At 43.5% G+C, this 16,103-nt stretch overlaps 1 protein-coding gene across 2 annotated transcripts in view; it reads right to left on the bottom strand.

Annotated features, from left to right (window-relative positions):
* Positions 1-970: 970 nt before the first annotated feature.
* LOC132394451 (uncharacterized) overlaps positions 971-16,103 on the bottom strand; it is a 152,959-nt gene continuing 137,826 nt past the window's right edge. For both annotated transcript variants that reach the window (XR_009512328.1, XM_059970627.1), the window contains one exon: positions 971-1,204. Coding sequence is in view for 1 of the 2 variants with exons in the window: in XM_059970627.1 (XP_059826610.1) it covers positions 1,124-1,204 (81 nt within the window). In the remaining variant the exon portion in view is untranslated. The remainder of the gene's footprint in view (positions 1,205-16,103) is intronic.

Raw genomic sequence — 16,103 nt, 5'->3', positions numbered from 1 at the left:
GCAGGTGGAACAGCGTCAATTGTCGATGCCTCGGATCGAGCTGCTCCATCGGTTACTGGGACGAGAGAAGCATAGGATGTGAAAGGGAGTGAGACATGAGACTGTTGGACACCAGCAGGTCAGGTTGTGTTAATGGAGGGAGACGAAATTAATCAATACTGTATCACAGACGGGGATCTTAAAGCAGAAATGGCCGATTCCCTGTCAGAGAGAAAAGGGAGTTGTGGAATATGACAGTGATAAAGGAAACTGCAATGTTCCCAGACGGAAGATGAAATGTTGTTCTTCAAACCTGTTTTGGTCATTGGCCACAGACAGGCAGGTCAGAATGGGCGAGGAATTAATGGAAGCACAGTCACCCCTGTGATGTTGGAATTGCTTCTCTTCGAGGGTTGTGACTCTGGAATTCCTTATTCCAGTAGGTGGTGGAAGTTGGATCATTGGATTATATAAAGTTGATAGATGGAGGAATAGTGGGGTATGGAGAAATGGCCCAGAAGAGGAATGGAGATCAACATAGATCAGTCAGGATCACATCGAAGAGCAGGGATGGCTCCAAGGGCCTGATGACCTATTCCTGCTCCTAGTTATTTGTGTTCACTGTACGTGCTTCACAAAGTGATCACCCAACCTTTGTATACTTTCTCCAGCATAGAAGAGGTAATGTATTGAACACATAATGCTCTGGACTGAAAGAAGTGCATTTGAATCATAGCTCTATTTGGAAAGATTGTTAGGGTCCTTGGATTATGGGAAGGGAAGAGGTGTACTGACGCAAACACACACAAAATGTTGGTGGAACGCTGCAGGCCAGGCAACATCTATAGTGTTACATATTCAGGCAACAATAAATATATGAGATCGGCAAGGGTTTCTTATAACAAACAACACGTTTATTAAACACAGAAAACAAACCCCCCAAAAGTAAACAAACACTATCGTAACCGGAAACAGCTGCTGAGCAGCTGTTCAAACAGTTCGTAAAGTGATATTCTAAAACAGTTCTTTAAAGTGGTATTGCCAAAAGTTCGATATGCTCACAGTCCATTTAAAAGGAGAGACTTTATAGGACGATTTAGGTTCTCTCTCACGTCGCTTGCTTCGATCCCCGACGTCGAACTTCTCACGAAGAATTCACGAAACAGAACGGCTTAAAGGCACTGACCTTTCCTTCTCCACTACCTTCAATCCTTTCTAGGTAAACCTAGGGATTAACACGAAGATAGTCAACGAAATCCTTCCAAATAAGGATCAAACAAAGGTCGCCTCCGTTTCACCGTAGAAAGCGATTCTCCTCGATCTTTAACTTCCAACTTTGAATCTTCACTCTCCTCTAATTCTCAAACTAACAGAATCATAAAAAACCTGCTGGCAATGACCTTTTAAACTTTAGGCATTAAATAAAAACTTCATCCTTCAACTAAACTGCGTCATCACTTCAAACACGCAGTCAACTTGGCAAATCCAGCCACGAACTGCCCCTCCTCACAGGGTGGGGTCTACCTTTTATAACCTGAAAAAAAAAACCTGTCACATCTCTACTGGCGGGAAAATGATGTCACCACCATCACAAGACCATCACCTCAAGTCCAGTACAGCTTCAACCCCAGTCACATGACAAGGGCTCCACTGTCATGTGTCACGAGTATGTAACAATAGGAAGAAGCACTATTGACGTTTCGGGCCGAGACCTGTCGTCAGGACTCATCAGGTGTACTGTCGGGTATTTTTCCTCATGCAGTTGCAGGGACAGTGGCACACAGTGGAGAGTGGTTGGTGAGGGTGGAAGACTGGACCAGGGAGCAATAAAAGGAGAATGAAATATTTTGTCTAGATATTCCTGCCTGTAGATCTTGGACAGAATGTAGAAATGGACTGTGCAGGACGAAATGAGGTCCCTGACTGTCAGGAGGCATGATGGTCATGGGACCATGATCACCTACGATGTACAAATGGCACATAATGATGATGATGAACATGCATGTGCTTGGGATGCAGCAGGAAACTGGAGCAGCTGCGGAAACGTAGTTACAGGGAGGACTGCAAATTGCACGCAGACAGCACCAGAGGTCAGGATTGAGCCCAGCGACGGGAGTTGTGAGACAGCACCTCAACTAGCTGCACCACTGTGCCACCCTTTATCCTGTTAGTTTCCTGCTCACTATCCACAGAACGGCCAGAATCTGCGCAATCAGCAACTCCAAACATATGCCTTGTCATCAAAGTTCAGATAATTAATGTTCATTAAATACAAGAGTTTCATCGCCTACCATTCTCCTGCAGTTGTAAGTCTTGGCACTAAATAATTAATATAATTTATGTCTATTCTAGTTTACATTAACTATAAGACCATAAGATATAGGAGCAGAATTAGGCCATTTGGCTCAGCGAGTCTGCTCCGCCATTTCATCATGGCTGATTCATTTCCCTCTTAGCCCCAATCTTCTGCGTTCTCCCATACCCTTTCATGCCCTGACTAAACAAAATCTATTGCATTCTTGGCATCCACAGCACTATGTGGCAATGAATCCCACAGGTGTTCACCACTCTCTGGCTAAAGAAATTCCTCCTCATCTCTATTCTAAGTTGCTGTCCATCTACTTTGAGGTAGTGTCTCCTGGTCTTAGACTTCACCCACCATCGTAAACATCCTCTCCACATCCACTCTATCGAGGCCTTTCAACATTCAATAGTCTTCAGTGAGGTTCCCTTCGTTCTTCTGAATCTCAGAGCCCTCAAACTCTCCTCATATGACAAGCCTTTCAATCTGGAATCATTTTCATGAACCTCCTTTGGCCCCTCTCCAATGTCAGCACATCCTTTCTTAGATAAGTGGGCCAAAACTGCTCACAATAATTCGAAGTAAGGCCTCACCAGTGCTTTATAAAGCCTCAACTTTACATCCTTATTTTTATATTCCTGTCCTCTCAAAATGCTTTGTCTTCCTTAGTACCAGTTCAACCTGTAAACTGACCTTCAGGGATGCCCAAGTCCTTTTGCACCTCAGGCTATTGAATTGTCACTCCATTTAGAAAATAGTCTACAGTTTTATTTCTTCTCTCCAAAGTTCATGACCACACACTTCCTTACACAGTTTTCTACTATATATTTGTCATGTTAGTAATGTACTGTGCTCACACTGCAAAATGCTGATTTTCATGGCTCTTGTACTTTCAGTAAAAGAAATTTGAACTTAAACTTATAGTAGACTTTAGTCCAATGATTAAAATTAATTCAAGTTTGGTGCATATTGCTTGGCAGTGATTAAATCTGGAATAGATTTCGCTTAGGGAAGGTTTGGAACAAAAATCTGGACATTTAAGGGACAGTTAAATGCTGTAAGAGATCTGGACCAGTGGGGGTGGGGGTGGGGGATGGGAGCTGGTGAGGATAAATCACAAACAAAAGAAAATCTGCAAGTGCTGGGAACTCCCTTCCATTTTTTGATCTCTGTGTCTGGAGACAGCTTGTTTACTGATGTCTATGTTCCAAGCCTACATTGGTGTCCGCCCCCCCAATTTCAGATACTATATTGATGACTGCTGCTTCCTGCACCCATGCCGAGCTCGTTGGCTTCATCAACTTTGCCTTTCACTTCCACCCTGCTCTCAAATTTACCCAGTCCATTTCTGACACCTCAAACTCGATCTCACTCTCTATTTCTGGAGATAGTTTATCTACTGATGTCTATTATAAACTCACAGACTCCCACAGCTACCTGGATTCTTCCCACCCTAATACTTGTGAAAACGCCAATCCCTTCTCTCAATTCCTCCACCTCCACTGCACCTGTTTTCAGGGTGAGGCTTTTCATTATGGAACGAAGGAGCTGTCCTTTCTCAAAGGGGCTTTCGTTCCTCTACGTCAACGCATCTCTTCCATTTCATGCAAGTCAGCTCTTACCCCATCCTCCCACCACCCTACCAGCGATAGATTTCCTCGTTCTCACCTACCACTCCATCCGCCTCCACGTTCCAACACATGTCTAAAGATTGTGTATAAGTTGTCTGAGGTTAACTCTTCAATGGCTGCTTAGTTCAGAGGTAATTACATGTAATGCCTTGGTTCATATTTTTATTGTTACGCTCTATGTATTTCATTTTGGCAGTCCTGCAAAAGCAGTTTGTTTTCAGCTTGTTTGGGTTACTGTTGAAGATAAGGGATAATGCGGAACGTGTTTCATCCAATTAGCAGGAGATTTTCTTGGTGAGGGACAATAAGGTAGGTCTTGGGCTTTTGTTTGACGGGGGATGAAGAGAGAAGATGCTGGGGACAACCGGTCAGGGCATACAATCCAGTGGGAGACCTGTTTATTCGAGATGGATTGTGAGCGATGTTCGGAAGTTGGTGTGGGCGTTCATGCTGATGATGGCCCAGCTCACGAGTGACAGAGAAGTTCAAGATGAGCTCTAATTTGTGCACATTTGAGTGTTGAATTAGAATGGGCCCTTTTATTTTTATTATACTTTACTAACCCTTCAGTTAAGATTCATGAATACAATTCCTTTAATCTTAAGCAGTCTACTGTCTGTTGTTTCGTGGCACCAATTTGTAATACGGTAGCAAATTCCACAACATCCACACAAACAGGACGTTTGGGCTGGGATCGTGCCTCAGATGCCATGGGTTCTCTTCCCTAGACTTACTCAGCCAAGGAAACCAGAGCATTTCATTGTGGGGCTATCGTCCGGGATCGATTTCGTTGGATGCTGTGTGATTGCCCTGAGCATTGACCCAGTGGGTTATGCTAAACTACTGTTCGGTAAAATGATTACGATTCATGGTTATCGATGCTGCAGAGGTTCAGCAGTGGTGCGAGTCCACGGGGTCAATGCGTGTGTATTGAGTGTGGTAGACATTCGTATTGTTGACGAATTGTTAATTCAAACTTTATGTACTGTTAAAGATTGTGGACCGGAGGTTTGATAAAAGAGCGGGCAAAGACTTTGTTTTAGTTCAGTCTAGCGCTGACGTAACAGCAATGGAACTGCTGGGGGTCCCGGGGGCAGTGGGATGTACATACTTTCCGGGAGGGGGAGAGTGTAGGAGAGCCGAATCGCAAACCGAGTCTCCCGTAGCTGGGGGCTGAGACTTGAAAGATTGCTCTCGCTTCTGCAGAATGAGGGGAAGGAGTGGTCTGATTTGAAATGTCTAATGTGTCCCTCAATGAATAGTGAGACTTCTGAGCCGGTATCAGCCCTTACCTCCTTGGCGAATAAATGGCCCAGTGCCCAGGCAGAGGGGCCTCGATCTCGAAAGCTGAGAATGTTCTCAGGGGTGAAGCCCACTCCCGAGGGGAAAGAGGGGTATGAAACTTGGGCAGAGCAGACCTCCAGATGCAGTGGCAGTGCTCTGATGACGTAAAAAGACAGCGAATGGTTGGAAGTTTGAAGGGGCCGGCTGCTATCGTGTTGAGATCCGTGGACACAGAACCCCTTTGTTGCTCTGTGGGCTATTTGCCAGCACTAGAAAATGTGCTTGGCGCGACTCGAAGCCCAATGGCCCTTATGATGGGGTTTCAGAACATTTTGCAGGAGAAGGGGGAGAAGCTTTCTGCCCAAGTTTTTTGGCTAGGGAGGCAGCTAAATTGCTTGCGGCGTAGAGGGGCCATTCAAACGGCAGAGGTGAATCAGTTAAAAAGTGGTGAAAAACACCCGAGCGTGGGACCTGATTGCTTGGGATTTCTGAAAGTCTCGTAAGGCGCGCCTCCTTCCTCGTTTGTTGAGCTGATCAGAGAAGTAAGAGAGGAGGAGAATGCGATGGAGGCATGGGAGAGAATATCTATTCTTGAAGGCTTAGTGTATCACGATTGATTGAGGGTATTTACGCTAGAGCCGTATGTGACACCGGCTCTCAGCTTACTCTGCTGTATGGTTCATTTTACAGCATTTACCATTGACGCCACTCGTGCACTAGAGATCTGGGTCTTAGTATGCATGATTATCCGTGCGATGGTTGCTTGTTATTGAAGCTGGAGTTTTCGGAGCAGATATGGGAGTAACTGAGGCTCTTGATGCATTAGTGCTGGTTTGTCCAGATCCGGTGGAGAAGATCGAAGCTTCAATTCTCGTGTGGCCAAATACTCCTATTGCGAGGAGGCGTGGGAGCCCTCAAGGAGAAAGTTGGAGAGAGCTTTCTGAAAACATTGCTCATTCGCCCCGTGTTCCGAGCTGCTTTTGAGGAAGTGCGTGGCCGTTCTGGGTAGGATCGAGCAGTAGGTCAACTGGGAGCTTCTGATTGTGCCATTCCACGAGCTTACTGCGACCTGACTGTTCTGAAGAAAAAACAGTTGGCGGAATTGAGTCCTGGGGAAGTGGCAGCTGCTCAGCGAAATGACCCGGGCGTCGTTACCAATTGGGCAGCGGTTGGGAAAGGAGACATGGCCCAAGCAGAGAGGATGGAACACGCTGCGGTGTCTCAATTACTGATAGAATGACTCAGATCGGAGTTGAGGAACCAAATCCTATACCAGGTCACGTCTCCACGGCCTCGGCGATCCTAGCTGGTTCTGCCCGAGAAGTATCAGAGGATTGTGTTGAAATGACCTCTTGATTATTCTGGCCATCTGGGGGACTACAAGACCTACGGATTGCTCAGAGATCGGTTTTACTGGCCCCGAATGGAGCCGGAGGTCGAAGGGTGCTGCAAGTCATGCATTCAATGCATACGGGGGAAGACACTGTCTTCGAGGGCTGCTCCCACTTGCAGAGTGGGGGATCCCTAAACCTGGTGTGTATGGATTTCCCTCAATAGAGCCAGATGCCAGCAACATAGCGAATGTCTTGGTCATTATAGATCACTACACCAGATATGCACAAGCTTTCCCTATCAAGGATCAGAGGGCGTCCACGGTAGCCAACGTGTTATGGGAGAAGTATTTCCAAGCGGATACGTAGTGATCAGGGACGGGATTTCGGGATTTCATGCATGAGTTACTGAGAACGCTTGGAATCAAGATGTCGAGTACTACACCTCATCACCAGCAGGGTGACCCCTGGCCGAGAAGTTTAATCGGACCTTGCTAGAAATGCTCAGAACCTTGCAGATCAGCAAAAAGAACAAATGGAATCAACACACTGGCTATCTGGTCCACTGCTACAACTGTGCACGAAATGAAGCTACCGGGCACTCGCCATATTATCTGATGCTTGGGCGCGTGGCGATGTTGCCCATCGACCTCTGTTTTGGAGAGTTTAATATCAAAGGATATACCTTGTATCGAAAGGACAGGCAGGAAGGCAGAGGCAGTGGTGTGGCTCTGCTGGTAAGAGATGGAATTACATCTTCAGAAAGAGGTGACAAAGGGGACAGAGAATGTTAAATCTTTGTGGCTGGAATTAATAAATTGCAAGGGTTAAAAACATTACGGGAATCATATATAGGCCTCAAAATAGTAGCCAAAATGAGGTGTTGAGATTACAAAGGGACTGGAAAAGGCATGTAATAAGGGTAATGACACAATTGTAATGGGGAACTTCAATATGCAAGGGGAATGGGAAAATCAGATTGGTGTCAGATTGCAAGAGAGGGAATTTGTTGAATGCCTGTGAGATGGCTTTTTAGAGCAGCTTGTGCTTGAGCCTACTCAGTGAAAGGCTATTTTAGATTGGGTGTTGTGTAATAACGCAGATCTTACTAGGGAGCTTAACATAAACGAACCCTTAGGAGGCAGTGATCATAATATGATTGAATTCATATTGCAGTTTGAGAGGGAGAAGTATAAATCACATGTACCAGTATCACAATGGAATAAAGGGAATTACAGAGGAATAAGAGAGGAGCTTGCCCAGGTGGATTGGAGGAGGATATTGGAGGGGATGACAGCAGAGCAGAGATGGCTGAAGTTTCTGTGAATAGGACACAGAACATAGACCATAGAAATCTACAGCACATTACAGACCCTTTGACCTACAATGTTGTGAATGTTGTGCGGACCATGTAACCTACTCTAGAAACTGCCTAAATTTACCCTACTACGTAGTCCATTATTTTTTGAAGCTCTATGTTCCTATCTAAAAGTCTTTTAAAAAGACCCTGTTGTATCTACCTCCACCACAGTCGCCAGCAGGGCATTCCATGCACTGACCACTCTCTGTGTGAAAAACCTACCACTGACATTACCTCTGTACCTACTTCCAAGCACCTTAAAGCTGTACCCCCTTGTGTTAGTCATTTCAGCTCTAGGAAAAAAGCCTCTGGCCGTCCAAACAATCAATGCCTCTCATCATTTTATCAACCTCTATCATCCTCCATCGCAACAAGGAGAAAATGCCAAGTTCACTCAACCTATCTCATAAGGCACGCGATCTAATCCAGGTAATATCCTTGTAGATCTCCTTTGCACTCTTTCTATAGTATCCACATCCTTCCAATAGTGAGGCGATCAGAAATGAACACATACTCCAAGTAGTATCTAACTAAGGTCTTGTATAGCTTTAACATTACCTCACGGCCATTGAACAAAATCCCACTGTTGATGAATGCCAACACACTATATGCCTTTTTAACAATACTGTCAACCCACGCAGCAGCTTTGTGAGTCTTATGGACATGGGCCCTAAGATGTCTTTGATCCTACCAAGAGTTTGATCATTAATACTATATTCTGTGTTCAAATTTGACCTACCAAAATGAACTACTTCACACTTCTCTGGGTTGAACTCCATCTGCCACTTCTCAGCCCAGTTCTGCAACCTATCAATGTCCCACCGCAACCTCTGACAATATTCCAGACTATCCACAACACACCCAACTTTTGTGTCATCAGCAAATTTACTAATCCACACATCTACTTCTTCATCCAGGTCATTTATAACAATCACAAAGAGGAGGGGCCCCAGTACAGATCCTTGCAGAACACCACTGGTCACTGACCTCCATGAACCATCTTCAACCACACTTCGCCTTCTGTGGGCAAGTCAATTCTGGATCCAGAAAGCAAGGTCTCCTTGGAAGCCATGTCTCCTTACTTTCTGAAAGAGTCTTGCATGAGAAACCTTAACAAATGCCTTACTGAAATGAATATACACTATATCCACTGCTCTACCTTCATCACTGTATTTTGTTACATCCTCAAAGAATTCAATTAGGCTTGTATGGCCCTTGACAAACCCATACTGACTATCCCTAATCAGATTATGTCCCTCCAAATGCTCATAAATCCTGCCTCTCAGGATCCTCTCCAACAACTTGCCCACCACTGAAGTCAGACTCACTGGTCTATAATTTCCTGGGTTATCTCTACTCCCTTTTTTGAACAAGGCAACAACATTGACAACCCTCCAATTCTGCAGTACTTCTCCCATCGCTATTAATAATGGAAAGATCATCGCAAGAGGCTCAGCCATCTCCTTCTTCACTTCCCAGAGTAGCCTGGGGTCTATATCTGGTCCTAGTGACTTATCTAACTTACTGATTTTCAAAAGTTTCAGCACATCCTCTTTCTTAATGTCTATATGCTCAAGCATTTCAGTCTGCTGTAAAAATTCCCACAATTGCCAAGGTCCTTTTCCCTGGTGAATACTAAAGCAAAGTATTCATTTTGTACTTCCACTACCTCCTCTGACTCTATGCATGCACTTGCACTATCGCACATCACTGGTCCTATTCTCACATTCTTGTAGAATGCCTTGGAATTTCCCTTAATCTTGCTTGCCAAGACCTTCTCATGGCCCCTTCTAGTTCTCCTAATTTCATTCTTAAGCTTTTTCCTGGCAAACGTATAATTTTCTAGAATTGTATCAGTCCCTAGTTTTTTGAACCTTTCGTAAGCTTTTCTTTTCTTCTTAACTGGATTTTCCACATCCTTCGTACATCATAGTTCTTTTACCTTACCATCCTTTTCCTGCTTCAATGGAACATACCTATGCAGAGCATCATGCAAATGTTCCTTGAACATTTGCCACATCTCTGCTGTGTATTTCCCTGAGAACATCTGCTCCCAGTTTATGTTCCCAAGTTGCTGCCTAATAGCACCATATTTCTCCCTACCCCAGTTAAATTTTTTTGAAAATTGTCTGCTCCTATCCTTCTCCAGCACTCCGATAAAGGAGACAGAGCTGTGATCACTACCTCCAAAATGCTCTCCAACTGAGAAATCTGACAGCTAACCTGGAACACACCTAACAAACTCCACGCCATCCACACCCCTTGCTCTGCCAGTCTATATTAGGAATGTAAAAATCTCCCACCACAGTAACCCTATTATTATTGCACTGTTCCAGAATCTGCTGCCTTCTCTGTTCTTTGATGTTCGTTGATGTCCCGGTTACTATTGGGGTGTCTATAAAAACACCCAGTAGAGTTATTGCCACATTCCCATTTCAGATTTCCACCCACACTGACTCAGCAGATAATCTCTCCATGACTTCCTCTTTTTCTGAAGATGTGACACTATCCTTGATTAGCAATGCTACCCACAACTGTTTTACCTCTCTCCCTGTGCTTTTTGAAAGATCTAAAGCCTGGCACACTCAGCAGCCATTCCTGCCCCTGAGACATCCAAGTCTCTGAAATGGCCACAACATCATAGTTCCACATATTGATCCATGCTCTAAGTTCATCTGCCTTGCTTAAGATAGCTCCTGTCTATCACATCTTTACTTTCCCTGAAAAGCTGAAGGACAACGAGCTGCAGCTCCAGTTCCCTACCATGGACGCTAATGAGCTGCAGCTCAATGCACCCGGCGCAGATGTGAGGAGGCTGGAAGTCTCCTAGATATCCCACATCTGACACCCAGAGCAGAAAACTGGCCTGGCAGTCACACCCTCTATTCCTAAGTTGGAGGAAGAAACAGATATGAAAGTAACTTACCTCATTACCCTACCTAGGCTTGTCCTCACCAAAATCCCAATTGCAAAAGCCCTATTACTCTGACTCATGCTCCTTTAATGACTGCTCTGCTATACAGTGTCTCCCTTTTATTCTGGAACTTTCTAAGAGGCCTTGCTCAATGATGAGCTACTGCGTCTGCATACTTCTCCCAATCAGGAAAGATAGGTATGTCCCACAGAGGAAGAAGTTCTCAAATGGCAGTGGTAGGCAACCATGGCTGACAAGGGAAGTTAAAGGCTGCATAAAAGCCAAGGAAAGGGCATCCAGTAAAAGGTAGCAAAAGTGAGTGGGAAGTTGGATGATTGGGAAGCTTTAAATATACAACAAAAGGCAACTAAAAAAGCCGTAGGAAGGGAAAAGGTGAAATATGAGGGCAGACTAGCAAATTATATAAAGCAGGATACCAGAAGTATTTTTCAGTTATAGAAAGAGTGAAAAGGAGGTGAGAGTTGATATTGGACCACTGGAAAATGATGCTGGTGATGTAGTAATGGGGGACAACGAAATGGCAGATGAATTTAATGGGTGTTTTGCTTCCGTTTTCACTGTGGAAGACACTAGCAGTGTGCTGGAGGTCCATGACTGTCAGGAAGCAGGAGCGAGTGCCATTGCTATCACAAAGGAAAAAGTGCTAGGCAAACTGAAAGGTCTTAAGGTGGATAAGTCACCTGAGTCAGATAGACTGCATTCCATAGTCCTGAGAGAGGTTGCTGAAGAGATAACAGATGCATTAGTCATGATCTTTCAAGAATCACTTGATTCTGGCATGGTCCTGGAGGACTGGAAGATTGCAAAATTAACTGCACTCTTTAAGAAGGTAGGAAGGCAAAAGAAAGGAACTTATAGTCCAGTTAGCCTAACCTCAATGGTTGGGAATGTATTGGAGTCCATTATTAAGGATGAGGTTTCGAGGTACTTGGAGACTAATGATAAAATAAGTCAATGTCAGCATGGCTTAGGTAAAGGGAAATCTTGCCTGACAAATCTGTTAGAGTTCTTCGAGGAAGTAACAAGCAGGGTGGACAAAGGAGAGGCAGTGGCTGTCATTTACTTGGATTTTTGGAAGACATTTGATAAGGTGCCACATATGAGGCTGCTTAACAAAATAAAATCCTATGGCATTACAGGAAAGGTACTAGCATGGATAATGGAATGGCTGATAGGCAGGAGGCAGTGAGTGGGAATAAAAGGTGCCTTTTCTGGTTGGCTGTCAGTGACTAGTAGTGTTCCTTGGGGGTCAGTATTGGGATCGCTATTGTTCAGATTGTTTGTCAATGATTTAGATAATGGAATTGATGGCTTTGTGGCAAAGTTTGCAGATGATACGAAGATAGCTGGAGGGGTAGGTAGTGCTGAGGAAGCAATGTGATTGCAGCAGAACTTAGAGAAATTGGAAGACTGGGCAAAAAAAATGGCAGATGAAATACAATTTTGGGAAATACATGATAAGGCACTTTGGTAAACGGAATAATAGTATGGACAATAAATGGGGAGAAGGTTCAAATGTCAGAGGTGGAGAGGGACTTAGGAATCCTCATGCAAGTCTTCCTGAAGGTTAATTTATAGGTTGAGTCTGTGGTAAAGAAGGCAAATGCAACGTTGACATTTATTTGAAAAAGAATAGAAAGTAAAAGAAATGAGATAATGCTGAGTCTTTATAAGACACCAGTTAGGCCACACTTGGAATATTGTCAACAGTTTTGGTCCCCATATCTCAGAAAGGATGTGTTGTCATTGAAGAGAGTCCAGAGGAGGTTAATGAGGATGATGCTGGGAATGAAGGGGTTAACATATGAGGAGTGTTTGGCAGGTTTGGGCCTGTACTCACTAGAATTTAAGAGGATGTAAGGGAATTTTATTGAAACCTACCCAATGTTGAAAGGACTAGATAGGGTAGATGTGGAGAGCATGTTTCTGATGGGGGGGGGGGGGGGTGGGTGTATCTAGAACTAGAAAGCACAGCCTCAAAACTGAGCGGTGACCCTTTAGAACAGAGGTAAGGAGGATTTTTTTTTTAGCCAAAGAGTAGTAAATCTATGAAATGCTCTGCCACAGACTACAGCAGAGGCCAAATCCTTATGTTTATTTAAGGTGGAAGTTGATAGTTTCCTGATCAGAGCATCAAAATATGGAGAGAAGGTAGGTGTATGGGTTTGAGTGGGATCTGGGATCAGGCATGATGGAGTGGTGGAGCAGACTCGATGGGCTTAATTTGATCCTATGTCATATGGTCTTATGATCTAATGTCACTAAAGCTCAAATTTCACCCTCCTGTAATGAAATTATTGTAATAACAATTATTTCTGAGAAGTTTCCCATATCATGTCACACTAAAACAAAGACAACTTGTTTGTTTAATTCTATATCTATATAATTCTTCATCTATATAAATCTCATGTTAACTTTATCTAAACATTTCCTCGATGCATATCTATAGACGATTCGAAATTTGGCCTTTCTGTTTTTCAATAACTATTTTTGTATCCTACTTTCCCTTTCCTTGGTTGTCCCTCAGAAAATTCTGAAACATTGCTAGTCCTCAGGGTTACAGTTTACTTAGTAACACTGAAAGAGTCTCAGATTAGGAGCTAGCAAAAGAATCCACTTGCTGCATGTTATGTTGGTTTTCAGAGTTAATACATGGAAGTGTAGTCTTCAGTCAGTCAGGGAGACTGATTTTTAGCTGAGCCTTAAAAATCTACAGTGAACAGAAAGGTGCAAGATCTCATCTTTAAAAAATGCAAATGGAGCACCCTGGGAAAGGTTTCACTGCTGATGTAATGGTCTTTCTGTAGAAGCAGTGTTTGGGTTTTGGTTAGAGACAACGGGTGCTTTGGAATGTGAGCAGGGTCCTTTGCTCAGCGACAGATGGAGAGAGAAGATGCTTAGGATTTGGAAAGAATCGGTCTTAGGATTCGACCCAGTGGGCCTCCGTGATTTGATGGAGCCAAATGCCGAGATTGACTGAGGATTGGTGAATATGAATTTTGGGAAGAGTTGAGCTCCAGCTTGTGCATATTTGACAATTTAATTATAATGGGCCATTTTTGTTTTTTTCCTTCCTTTCTTCGCTAACCCTTTAGTTAAGATTCATAAATAAAATTCCTTTATTCATATGCAGTGTGCTGTCTGATGTTCCTCGGCATTGATTTATAACAGGGTAGCAAATTACATAGCATCCACACAAACTAGGGTTTAGGGTGGGACGAGCCATCTCAATCTCATGGCGGGACTGGAGTGTGTATTCCCTAGACTTACCCAGCCTAGGAAACCAGGGAAGTCTCACAAATAATGAATTGGAGCCTTTAATTGAGTCATAACATTACTTTTAGATGTAGAAATCAAATTGAGGTCATAAGGTGGTTGAAATTTGTAATTCCCCCAGACTGGAGCTAACTCCTTTCTCAAATGAATGCATTGGAATGACGATCATTGTTGCTGAAATGCCCGAATCTTTACTTGTCCCATAGACACAGACAAGAAACAGATTCCATTTGAAGCCAATGCTCGATATGTCAGCCTTGTGGTAATCTTCATCTTCTTGTGCTTCACTGTGAAAACATGCAGAGGTAAGCAGTGATGTTGTGACATGGACTCTGTGACCTTCAGTCTGTATTATTGTTACTGCTGACTACAACACCACCACCCCAAGTTCATAAAAATACGTTTGTACCTATGTATTTATTTCCTTGTCCATACTGAGCCCAGTCTCCTGGATCATCTATGTTTGCAATATTGACCTCTTCTTATGAACTAACACATTGAACAGGTTGGATTTTAGTCAGACTGGTGGTTGGGAATCCCAGGGATGGTGTGGACGACTTGCCTGATATTGTTCACAATTGAATTCAGTGCAAAATAAAATAGAAAGTATTGCATATGTGGTAAACCATGTATATCTGTCTGGACATTCCTGGACACGTCCCTCTGCTGACTGCTCCTGTGGCTCCTCCCACAGACCCCTGAATAAAGGTGATTGTGTCACTGCTTCTCCAAGACAGACATACGACATGGACATGGATCAGTATTTACTCTATTTCCAGTCTTTTGGAGTAATTGATAATGCATCAGCACATGCAGTCTTGCACTTCGTTGTGCAAACTTTCCAACAAGCAAATTAGGATGAAACCACCAATGTCAAAACTAAACAATCAAAAATGTTAGTACAGTGTTGTGTGCTTCATTATACAGAGAGCGGTGTTACCATTGTATGATCGAATTCTTTACTTTGATCCCATGCAGAAACTCTAAACCCTCAGAGTAATACTGATCAAAATCTTTTACTTCCAGCTAATATTGACAAAGGACATAAATGAAATAAATAGACCAGTGACTCTAATGGTGATAGTGGAGAAGATTATGTCTTATCTCACACCTTTCTAAAAGCTTTCCTTCATTTAACATGAGAGCATTGACCAGGGCTGACTGTGATGTGAGATAAACACTTACAAGGGTTTTTGTTTAGGTTGTGGACGAGCTCAGGAAAGACAGAAAAGGGGACTGTTCCTTAGGGAGACTGGGTAAGTGGAATATTTCATGGTGTGTAAGTGGTTTCTTTAACCTGTCTGGGTGTTTAAATTTGAAATAGTAGCCTGCAAACCTTCTGTTATTCCCAGCATTGTTCAATTCTCATTATGCACCTATTCCCATTCCTTCCAGGGTCTATGCTGCAGAATCTCCATATCTATATTGACTGTGATGACCATGGTGTGAAATGCAAAATTGTCATTGTGAGACTGGGCAGGCTGATGAGGTTTCTGGGCTAAAGCTCCTTACAGACCATGTCGGGGAATTGGAGCTGGAGCTGCTTGAGCACTTGGGAGGATGAGGGGTCAATAGACAGAAGCTGCAGGGAGACAGTCACAACAAAGTTGCAGGACACAGGTAGGATGACTGTCAGAAGATGGAAAGGGAATAGGCAAAAAGTGCAGAGTACTCCTGTGGCTATTCCCCTCAATATCCTTTAGATATTGTCATGTAGGCACTTTTTCAAAGGCCTTCTGAAAATCCAAGTGAACAATATTTACTGACTCTTCTTCGTCTGTCTCACCTGTTATTTCCTCAAAGGATTCCATCAGGCAAGATTTACCCTTAAGGAAACTATACTAACTTTGGCCTGTTTCATCACGTGCCTCTAGGTACCCCAAAACCTCATACTTAATAATGGACTGCAACATCTTACCAACCATTGAAGTCAGGCTAACTGGTGAATAATTTCCATTCTTCCGTCTCCCTCCATTCTTAAAGGATAGAGTAACACTTGCAATTT

The sequence above is a fragment of the Hypanus sabinus genome, chromosome 5 (genome assembly GCF_030144855.1).
Source record: "Hypanus sabinus isolate sHypSab1 chromosome 5, sHypSab1.hap1, whole genome shotgun sequence".
Classification (NCBI taxonomy): Eukaryota; Metazoa; Chordata; class Chondrichthyes; order Myliobatiformes; family Dasyatidae; genus Hypanus; species Hypanus sabinus.
Note: the sequence above shows the minus strand (reverse complement) of the source record. Positions and strands in the feature narration are given on the sequence as shown.